This window comes from Pezoporus occidentalis, unplaced genomic scaffold (assembly GCF_034315485.1).
Source record: "Pezoporus occidentalis ecotype Australia unplaced genomic scaffold, CSIRO_AGI_Poc_V1 ctg436, whole genome shotgun sequence".
Classification (NCBI taxonomy): domain Eukaryota; kingdom Metazoa; phylum Chordata; class Aves; order Psittaciformes; family Psittacidae; genus Pezoporus; species Pezoporus occidentalis.
Genome location: NW_026915765.1, coordinates 27981 through 38760, shown reverse-complemented (window position 1 = coordinate 38760; position 10780 = coordinate 27981). Strand labels below are relative to the sequence as shown.

Genomic DNA, 10780 nt, shown 5'->3' with positions numbered 1-10780 from the left:
CCATGGGTGTGTGTCCTGTGGGACGGGGGGCTGGGACAGACATCCCTGTGTTTGTACCATGTGGATGCTTCTGCCCCTCTTGTTTCCACTGCTTTCTGTGTGAAATGAGAACATAATACCCACAAGTTGCCACTGTACTGAGGTGTTGCTTTCACCTGGAGCGTGCTGCTGCCTGGATTTTGGGCCTGCCTTTAGCCCTTGCCCCAGAAGGATGGGGTTTTGTTAGTCTGCAGCCTGAATAGTTTGATAAAAGGATCCTGGTTTGACACAGCCTATTTTCTCATTGAGATACACCTTTGACAATTAAAGTATCCTTAAACTCTGACCTTTATTTTCAGTGTGAGACTTTATATAAAGTGGGAACCTATTGTCCACAAACTCGTTTCTGTGGCCCGTGGTGGAGCATGTCCCAGTACAGCAAAGGCCCTTGAAATACAAAAGAAAACCCTGTTAAAAGCATAAAGCTTCCCTTTCCCTTGCCTGTAAACTTTAAAACTCCACTCTGTAACACTGGCTCCCAGAACACTGATTCCTGGGCAGGCTCATACTCTCCACCCCTGCCCCAAGACGTGTTTTCCCAAACACAGCACAGCATACATCTGTTAGTCTTCATCTGTGTCCACAGTTCAGTGCAAGTATTTGCTCAGCAGTTTTCACTACTCGATCACCAGCAGCACCTTGAGAAATACACACAAGTGATTGTCCAGTATTCCTGACTTCAGGCAGCTGCTGGGCCTCGGGTAGGGTAAGCAGCAAGAGGAGATGTCCCCTGCAGATCCGTCTGTCCCTTACTCCTGCTACAGAGAGGGAAAAATCCATCATTCTTGACAATCCTGGTCTGTTTTGTCTTCTGATTTGCAAAGGTGGCCATAGATTTCTAAGCAGCTCCTGTAGGGGTAGAAAGTCAGTTCAGGGACCTGAATGTTCATGGGAGTTACCCATGGAGAAAACGGGGAAAGGGGACATGCTATTTCTGAAAACCATTATTTCTCTTCACAGTATGAAAGAACTAACTGGGAAACACTTAAACTGGCTCAGTAATCATGGTCTGGTGAGCATCTGGATCCAGCCTGGCCCTTCCAGAGCCCTTGGCAAACACCCCAGCTGTAACAGGGAATGTAATTTTTAATGGGATCCATGGGAAGAGGCAGCTCAGAGCTGTGAGGTCCCTACTGCTGCAAATGTGACACTTACTGAGGTGTCCTGATACCCGAGGAGCTTCCAGGGATGGCAATTTGTGTGGGAAGAGACTGGGCTGCTGCGCCCAGGCTCAAGTGCTAGTCTGGGCTTTAGGTCTCGGATTTGGAAGGACCCTGAGCAGCACAGACAGGGTCTTTTTTCCCCTTTCCTTTTCCCTTTCCTTGTGTTGGGATCTGGACTGAATTTTTAACACAGTCCCTCTCCTTAATCCATCTTGGAATGGCTGGTGCCATGCCAGGCTGACATGGAGATCTCTTCGCCTGTCCTTGTCACGCTAAAGTCTTACCTAGATAAAACCAATCTTATCGGTGGTAGGGAATGTGCAGAGCTTGCGTGAGGAGGGTTGGGTGGAGAAGGGGAGTAAAGGATGCTGAAGTGAGAGTGAAGCTGCAGAGGATGAAGTGTGTACAGCTGGGGCTGCAGTAACACACAGCAAAGTCTGGTGAGTGAAACAGTCCCCAAACTTAGGGCCATTTTCTTCATCCCGTGTGCTGAAGACCTGATGAAACCAGAAGACAGTTCTCTCTCAAGGGAAAGCATCCACAAGAGCTTCCCAAACCTAAACCTCAGCTCCTGCCCACAGATTCCAAAGGAAACCAGCTTCTGGGAAGGCAACCTCCACTGCCCCTGTGCCCAGGAACTTCCAGCAACTCCCTGTTTGCTGCTGGGCAGAGGAGCTGCAGTTCCCATTGGGCTGCCCCACCAGACCCTTTGCTCACACGTGCCCAGGAACCAGGCCAAGAGCCGGTGGTGTCTGAAAGCTCTGTGACCACCAGCAGCCTCTTCACCACCATCCTCCTCCTCCTCCCAGCCCCTCTGCACCACCGGGATGAGACACAAACGCACTTGTAGATGGAGAGCTCCCGGTGGAGGCTGGTCCTCAGCTCCTCCAGCTCCTGGTTCTTGCGCTGCTGGAGCTGGACTCCGTTCTTCAGCTCCTTCAACCTGTCCTCCAGCTCCTCGACCTGTTCCTGGCAAGGAAGAGCACGAGAGTGGATTAGCTGGGCTAGGAAGGCTGTCCTTGCCTGCATTCCCACTGAGGGACCTGCCTGCCCATGGTTTAAAGACATCTGCAAAACCACCTTGGTTTGTTACGAAGGTAAGAGCTTGGACTGGGCTGGGATGTGCTGGGTCCTTCAGCTTCTCTCAGCTGGTTGGTTTTGTCCCCTCAGCTGCTCTGGGTGTGTTTGGAGAAGCTGCCAGAACCCATGGGTCAGGGGAAGACAAACAAGGCATGTGGGAGCATGGAAGAGTGGAGTGCCCCAAAGTCCTGTCCTCCAAGGGAGGGCGGCCCCTGAAACCCAAGGCGAGCAGTGTGATGGGTGACCTGGTCCCCAGCCCAGCAAGGAGGAGGTGCCATGGAGAGGGAATGTTGGCTTCCAGAAGCTGCTCAGAGCCAGGCTGGGAAGGAGGCAGCGGATCCGAGCTGAGAACAGGGAGTGTTGAAAAGGAGGAGATTAATTGTGGAGCCTCTTTGCCAAATGTGCTCTTAGAGATATTGAATTGCCTCATCCCTCAGGACAAGGTGCAGGGGGGGAGGCTGGGTGCAGCCAGAAATAACCCTCCAGGGAAGCAGCCCGGCCCCTGGGCTGCCAGTGCAGGAGGTGGGACCCTTCCTGGTGGTGGGAAGGGCAGGATATGCCTTTTGGAAGTAAAACTGACTTCCCCAAGAGCCTGAGCTCAGCCCTGCACAAGTGGGGAGCGTGGGGTGCCTGTGCTCAGCTCTGGGAAGGAGCCCCCCATCCTTCTGCCGCATCCCTGCTCACTGGGGCCATTTCCAAGGGGCAGCTCAAACCCAAGTGGGAATAGCATCGGGAGAACCCTTTTTCCTGGCAGCTCATCGGGTGAAGCCTCAGCACTTTCCCACCACATCCCTCTTGACAGGGGATGCTTTTGACCTCAACCAACAGGAGATATCCCATCTCCTTACCCTCCCCATCCACCCCTTGGAGCACCCCCTTCATCACCCACACATCGCTGGGTGCAAAGAACACCCCCTCCTCTCTGACCCACATGCAAGGGATGCTCAGCCGCGTACCCGGTACTGCCCAACCTCTTCATCCCTCTTCTGCTTGGCAAGGACGATCTGCTCCTCCAGGCTCCGGTTCTGCAGCCGCAGCTGGCTCACCTCCCCCTGCAAGGGCCGCAGGGCTTCCTTCATCCCCTGCAGCTCCCCTTGCACCTCCTGCAGCGCCTTGGCACCCGCCTCGCGCCTCTCCAGCAGCCGCAGCAGCTGGGGCTCATAGTGCTCCTCCAGTCCCCGCCGGCTCTCGGCCACGAAGCTCTCGAACTCCATGGAGAGCCGGCGGCTCTCCTGCAGGTACAGGTTATCCTGGCGGCACGGGGGAGCCTCCAGTCGCTGCCTCAAAGCCTCCTTCTCCTTCTCACAGGTCTCCTTCAGCTGGGAGAGCTCCCCGGAGAGCTGCCCCGCCTGGGTCTCCAGCTCGCCCCGGTAAGCGGCGTGCTGGGAGAGGTCGTGCCGCCGGCTCTCCAGCTGGTACTGGCAAGCCACGCACTCCTTGGTCACCTTGAAGAGCTTCTGCTTGATCTGACGGATCTCATCCTTCAGGTTGTCCCGCTCCAGCTCCACCTTGGCCAGCAGCCGGCACGCAGCCTGGATCTCCTCATGGGCATGGTGGATCTCCTGCAGCGCCGGCTCCCGGAGCTGCCCCAGCTCTGCGATCAGGCTGTCCCTCTCCTGCTCCAGCTGCTCCACGGCTTCGATGCACTCCTGGAAGTAGTCCCCCAGCTCTTCCAGGGTCAGGCACTTCTGCTCCGTGCCCTCTGCCCCCTCTGCATCCATGTCCAGCGGGATCCCAGCCCCGTCTGTGTCCACATCAGCTGGGATCCCTGCCCTGCCTGTGTCCATGTACAGCGGGATCCCTACTCTATCTGCATCCACGTCCAGAAGGATTCCTGCCCCATCCACGTCCAGCGGGATCCCTGCTTCATCCACATCCAGCGGGATCTCTGCTCCATCTGCATCTATATCCAGTGGGATCCCTGTCCCACCTGCGTTCAAATCTAGCAGGATCCCTGTCTCATCCACATCCAGTGGGACCCCTGCTTTATCTGCATCCACGTCCAGCGGGATTCCTGCCACATCCATGTCCAATGGGATCCTGGTCTCCGCTGCATCCTGGTCCAGCTGGGGCACGTTTGTCTCCAAGTCAGCATTCCCACCATCTGTTTGGAGGTCCTGGCAGGCGTCGGGGCTGTCCCCAGGCTGGGGCATCAGCCCCAGACCCACTGCAGAGTCCAATGGGCTGTGTGCAGGGTCCGGGTTCAGAGCAGCTCCTGCTGTGGGTGCTCCAGCTTCATCCAGCCGTGGCTCTGAAGGGGGCTTGGGCTCTGCCATCAGGTCCCTGGGAGGGAGAGGAGAGGTGAACCAGAGCAGTGACAGTAATAGGTCTCAGCCCTTCCTCTCCACCTGGTGAGATGTGGGTGCCCCTGTCACCCCTAGGCTGTGTCAATGAGGCTGTGCTGTGCTTGCACCCTCAGTGATAGCTTGGACCGAAACTCTGCTTTGGGGTGGCCAAAAACGAGGGAAGAAAACCCTCTTAAAGTGACTGCATGGTGAAGGAGCGAGGGATGCCAGCCTGCACCCCAAACCCAAGAGCTGCTCCGGTGCCAATGGAACTGCCACCGTGTCACAGCCCCAGCAGCACCGGTGTGACTGGCAGGGGGCATTCCCGGTAAAACCTGCCGGGATGGCAGCAGGGTGAGATAACCTCACGGGAAGGGAATGTGCTGCTAAAGCGCAGGCGGGCTCCGAGATGGCTCCGATGGAGTCAACCACCACACACGCAGCGCCTGGGCCAGCGGCTTCTGCAGCAGGAGCCGGGCGAGCTCCTCTTTGCAGAGTCATCGACCCTGACATTGTCCCCAGCCCCGGTACCTGCAGCTGCCACCACGAAATACCCACGTCTCCCATCCACCCGGCTGCTATCTGGGGCTGGATGTACAGGACGATCCTCAGGGACCGAGCCGGGGCTTCTCCCGCTGCCTCCAGGAGCCGGTGGGCTCGGCAGGAGGATGCTCTCACCTCCCGGCCCCGCTGCTGAGCTCATGTCTAGTCATTCCCTAAGGAATGAGCGCAGGCTGGCACTCGCAGCAACGGCTTTAAGGAAAGAACTGATTTTCACCGGTACTTTCTCTCCTAATAAGGGAGTTTTCAGCGGTGCTGACACATCCCAGCCCGGGCTCAAGGGCCGGAGAGGGGGCAGTGCCTGGGAAAGGTAGGGAAAGGCTCCGCTTCGGTTTTCCATACCCTGCCCCGCTGCCAGGGTTCATTTCTCAAAGTTCTCAGCCCTGCTTTCACGGGCAGGGTGGGAGCGCAGGGCACGCATCCTGCCTTCCCAGCGGGGTGCAGGCTCGGCCCCACACACCACCCCTCATCCCAGGGCTCCCCAACACTCCTTGGTACCCCAAAGGGGCCGTTCCCCCCCCCCCCCCCCCACTCCAGTCACTTCTGAGGGTCCAGGGATGGAACCTCAGATCCCCCCGTGTCCCTGGGTCCCACCACCCCCGTCACCCGCACCCATGGGTGAACCCCAGCCCCGTCCCCACTCACCGCTGTTCGCCCCGGGGGGGGGGCTCTTACCTTCCTCCCCTGGAGCCCGGCGCCTCCGGCTCTGCGGTGCACATGGGCTCAGCATGGGGCGGGGGGGGGGGCTATTAATAAACGGGGCTGGAAATCAGACTCCCGGAGCAGCCGCTTCTCCCGGCCACCGCCTGCAGCGCCGGGGGCTGCTTCCCTCCGCCCCTGGGAGGAGGAGGAGGAGGAGGAGGAGGAGGAGGAGGAGGAGGAGGGAGGGGAAGGCCAAGCCGTCTGCATCCCCGGCAGAGGCAGCCGCAGGGGCTGGCTGCAGCCAGCCCGCATCCCTAGGGAGCATCCCCCCGTCCCGCTCCGGCTGCTCCCACCCGTGATTTAAAGCGGAGGTTTGCTTTGTGCAACCTCAAACCCTCCTTCCCCACAGTGTTGGGGGATCCCATCCTGCAAGGGGGCTGCGATGGGGTGCCCCGGTGGGTCCCCCTCTGGGGCTGTGCAGGGTTGTGCCTGTGACACGGGCAGCAGGAAGGGGAAACACAGGAGGATGCAGCACATGGGCACCGAGTGCTGCGGCCTCATCCTGACCAGGAGCGGGGTGCTCCAGGATGCTGTGTGCTATTAAAGCCTATTCATGTATTAAACACATTAAACACAGGGTTCTTTAGATGCCCCAAGTTGGCCCCATCAACAAGCCAGTAGTGGCAGGGCGCAGCCTCTGCTTCCCCTTCCTCCCATAACTCATCCCTGCCTCCCCTTCCTCCTTTGCTTTGGGGATGGAGGAGGTAGTCTATCCTGTGGGTGCACTCCTGAGCACCCTGCAGTGACAATGCCCTCATCGCTGCCCTCACTGCCACCTTCACTGCGCGCCACAACTGCTTTCCATAGCTCCCATCCTCATCCTCCCCACTCTGACATCCCAAACTGGCCCTTTGGCAGTTATGTTATTAACCTAAATGTATCTAAACCCCATATTTGAGCTCTATTGGCACGGGTGCCACAGCCTGGGCTCACAGCACAGCCATCCCCCATGGCACCGGAGCCAACCAAACCTACCTTGGCCAAGCCCCAGTCCTGGTGCTGCCACCACGGCTCAGGAAGTCAGCACTCTCCGCTCAGGAAGTCACCAGCTTACGTGCCCCAACATCGCCCAGCAACACACCCAGAGCTTACAACATCACCCAGTGCCACCCGTCGCCAGTGCCACCAGCGCCACCAGCACCTTGCCCAGCCCGGCTGTGAGATCAGGTTGGAAGCGCCTGCGCTTGCCCATCCTCCGGGAGCAGGGCTTTAAAAGGAAAAGGGACATTTGGGTGCGTTTTTTTCCTTCCCTTTTTTTTTTGGATCCTCCTGCTTTTTCCAGCACGACACACCTTCTTGTGCTCCCTTTTTTTTCCATGGAGCGCCTCTATTTGTGCCGAGACTTTTGACTCAATAGGAGAGGAATGCTGTTAATTCCCACAGCTTGTGGGTATAAACATCCATCCAGCGCTGAAAGCGCCAAGGGGAGAAACCCGTGGGTCTATTGGGTGTGCTGGGACCAACAGACCCTCGGAGGGGGCCGACGGCAGCAGCGCTGCCAAGCCCTGGCTGGGGTTGATGTGATGCGGTGCCAAGGGCAGGGTGGGGATTGAAGCACCTCAGCTGTTCTCAGTAAGAGGATACCGGGGCCCCGGCCCCGCATGGGGCTGTTTTGTGGCTATAACCAAGCAACGGCCGGCTCCGGTGTCACAACCGGACCCCGGAGCGCTCGGCAGAGCCTGGGCACGTGCTGGGTCCGGCCGGCACCGGGAGCCGCCGTCATCCGTGCTTCGGAGCGGACTTTGCCCTGCAAACAGAGCTGGCAGGGAGTCACCGGCCGTGTGGCCGGGGGGGGGAATGGGAAAGGCAGGGGGGACAGAATGTTCCGGCTGTGGGAATGAATGGCTCCGGGCACTGCCCCACCGCTGGACCCGGGGGCTGTGGGGAGCAAAGAGCAGGTTTGGGTCACTTTGCCTCCACTCCAATGACTTGGTGCTGCCATGCCCTTTCCCAGTGGATCTTTTCCTTCCCATCACACACAGCGGATCTGCCCCAAAGGCAGGGACAGAGCCCGCGCTGTGGCCTCACCGTCCTCCATCAGCTGTCCTGGCACTGCCCCCCTGGCACCACAACAGCAGCTCTGGCGGTGGCTCCCTGCTGTCCTCCCACAACGTTTAGGTCTTGAGGGAGGCTTGGCCAGCTCCGAGTCCTCCCTGGAGTAGCACCAGTGGTGCCCAATCTGCCCAGACCCCAGTGTTGGGATTCAGCTGCTGAGCCTGGGCGATGCCTCCATCTCAGCGCCCTCTGCACGCTGCTCACCGCAGCCCTGTGCCGGCTGCGGCAGGGTGAGTGGTGCCGGATCCGTGCGCAGGAGCTGATCTCAGGGGGAAAGGGTGATCCCTGCAGGGGCAGGGAGAGCTTCCAGGGATGGATCCTGGTCCTTTGGGTGCAGCCTGGTTCACTTCACCTCCTGCCTCAGTTTCCCCAGCTGAGAGCTGTCAGTGACTTTCCCACCTTGGGGCCCAGCACGGGCACAGGGTGCCGTGGGGATGCTGCTGTGGGAGACAGCACAGGGTGAGCACCACGACTGAGTGCCAGGAGCTGGGCTCATCCTGCACCCGTGGAGGTGCTGGATCCGACTCAGAACTCCCAGGGCAGCCCATGCAAAGAGGCTTGGGGCAGATCCTGCAAGGGGAGGCAAGGTCACCCTGTGGGGCTGGAGGAGGAGGAAGAGGGGCTCAGCGCTGGCCTGGGCCCAGCCAGGGCAGAGGTGGAAGGGGGAGCCCGAAGGTGCCGTCCATGCCACAGGGACCTTGGAAGCCGGAGCCTGCCCTCAGGCCACAGGCGCCGGCGGCTCTGGCTTATCTGGGTGCTGGGTCCTGCCCAGCCCTGAGGCAAGGAGGGACGAGGAGATCCCCGTTCCTACCATAGCTGCTCCCAAGGGAGACGCCGGCCCAGCCACGGGAGCAGAGTGGGGATGGGGGGGGGGTTCTGCTCCCACACTTTCACTCCTTTGGCTTTATCTTCATTCACCCATGGGCCAGGCTTTAAACACGCCCCACACAGCACCATGCGCCGAGGCTGGGCTGGCTTCCCTGCAGGCTTTCCCATTGTATTGAATCCGGATGCCCACACAGGAGCGGGAGCTGCCTCTCGTGGCTCACCGTGGCCGGACACTGCAGGTGCAGGTGATGCTCCCGGGATGCTGTGTTGGAGCCATCCCTTCCCAGCACAGGCAAGAGCAACCACTGCTGTTTAATCCCTGTCTCCAAGAGAAACCGGCTCCTTGCACCTGGGCAAGGACACATTTGCCTTTTCCAGGGACATTTGTGGCCCAGGCACCCTTGTAGAAGCCCCGTTTTGAAGGCAGCGAGCGCAGGGCTGATTGAAACCATCACACCAGTCAATCCCCACGTCCCAACGATTGCTTGCAGGGTCACTGCTGCCCGAGCGCCCGTGGACACGGCTCATTACTGGGATTTTCCATATCCTGGGGCAAGCAACAACAGTTCCAGCTCTGGATCCAGGGCCCACGGGAGGGATGTGGAGCAAGAGGCTCCTGCTCAGGGATGCAGCGGGGTGGGAAGCAGCACCCATGGGGCTCAGAGGACCTTGTCCCGGCTGCCTGCAAGTGATGGAGGTGTTAATGAGTAATGAGAGAGCTGCCATCAGTGCCGCTGCCCAGCGAGGGGCAGGGAATGGGGCAGAGGACGAGCGAGAGCCCTCCCCGGCTGCACCGCGCTGGTGCTGTCCCAGTGCAAAGGGTAGGAGCTGAAGCGTGCAATGCCACAGCCGGTGGCTGAGGCGTTCTGGCACCCTTAGGTGATGTTTGGGATGTGACCTCCCAGGGATCAGGCACGGGGGGCTCTTGGGGCAGCCCCCACCTCTCTGCCTTGGTAGGATGTGAAAAAGGATCTTTTTCTGGAAGCTGATGACTTGGAGGTCGGTCAGAGCCAGCGGTGGGAAGTCAACACAACCACCTCGTTAGGGATCAGCTTTTCCCCAGTGCAGTTCACCTCATACCCAGCCCACACTCTGGGAAGGAGCCATTCCCCTGGGATCATGGGGGGACAAGAGGCTGCTAGGAAATTGCTTCCCAACTGTTTCAGCACTCACTGAAGTCTCCAGTCGTTATTCGAGGGGATGAAGGAGGGGAACGGGAAGCAGAGACACAAAAGCGTGGTGAGCCCCAGCCCCATCACCCCAGGTTGGATGCTGCGTCCCCATCCCTGATCACAGTGCCACTGAGCAGCAGCAGCACTCAGGTTTGCACAGCCCCTGAATGCCGCGGGAGATGGAAAGGCTGGGAAGCTGGTGGGATGGACAGGCTGCTCGCTTTATAAACTCTTCCAGTCATTTCCAACGGTTGGCATCCTCCTCTGGGCCGGCGGCCAGGCCCTCGCGAGCCTCCGGGAAGGATGCGGCTTGAACACAGCGATGCAGCTTTCCACATCAGGAAACACATCCAGGGACCCAAACGTGGCTGAGCTGGGAGCACGGAAATGCAGCAGGATCCACTTGTTTCCTTGCCAGCCCCATGTCCCCGTGTCCTGCTGCCAGCCTGCTCACTGCTGGGATGCGTTGCCACCCCAGCCCGGTGCATCCTGTATTCCTCTTGCAGCTGGATCACAGAATCATGGAATCACAGAATGGTTTGGGTTCAAAGGACCTTAAGATCATCCAGTTCCAACCCCCTGCCATAGGCAGGGATGCCTCACATGTCATCATCCCTTTGCAGCACTGGAGCAGCGTGGCATGGGGTGTTTCATGCGGCCCCAGGTACCACCCAGATCGGGTGCTCTTTGGGAAGTGTTCTCCTGGGCGCTGCCATTGGTAAAGGTCACCCTTGGGCCTGTCAAGTAAGGGATGGTGATGGCTGTGGGGACCTCAGTACAAGGGCAGGACATGGCCACCAGCCCCAGGTCCTCTCCTGAGGATGGGGATGGACACAGCCATGGTACTGCGGGACCCCGGGACCCACAGGCCACGGCTGCAGGGATGACGATGCTG

At 59.3% G+C, this 10780-nt stretch overlaps 1 protein-coding gene across 2 annotated transcripts; it reads right to left on the bottom strand.

The window, feature by feature from the left end:
• Positions 1–309: 309 nt before the first annotated feature.
• Positions 310–7233, bottom strand: SYNC (syncoilin, intermediate filament protein). Of its 2 annotated transcripts, none has more exons than XM_062634688.1 (4): positions 6806–7233; positions 3239–4565; positions 2047–2171; positions 310–888 (listed from the first exon to the last, which is right to left on the bottom strand). In XM_062634688.1, the coding sequence occupies exons 2-4, from the start codon at positions 4556–4558 to the stop codon at positions 819–821; spliced, it is 1515 nt and encodes a 504-aa protein (XP_062490672.1). In that variant the 5' UTR covers positions 4559–4565; positions 6806–7233; the 3' UTR covers positions 310–818. The 2 variants fall into 2 exon arrangements, with proteins under 2 accessions (XP_062490672.1, XP_062490671.1); XM_062634687.1 differs by lacking the exon at positions 6806–7233 and adding an exon at positions 5804–5982.
• Positions 7234–10780: the final 3547 nt, after the last annotated feature.

Excerpts from the sequence above, each read along its gene's own strand:
- SYNC (XM_062634687.1), bottom strand. The coding sequence starts at position 5,847 with ATGTGCACCGCAGAGCCGGAGGCGCCGGGCTCCAGGGGAGGAAG. Across the intron at positions 4,566-5,803 it reads CCGGGCTCCAGGGGAGGAAG|GGACCTGATGGCAGAGCCCA; the intron begins GTAAGAGCCCCC and ends TCTCCCTCCCAG. Across the intron at positions 2,172-3,238 it reads AAGAGGTTGGGCAGTACCGG|GAACAGGTCGAGGAGCTGGA; the intron begins GTACGCGGCTGA and ends CTTCCTTGCCAG.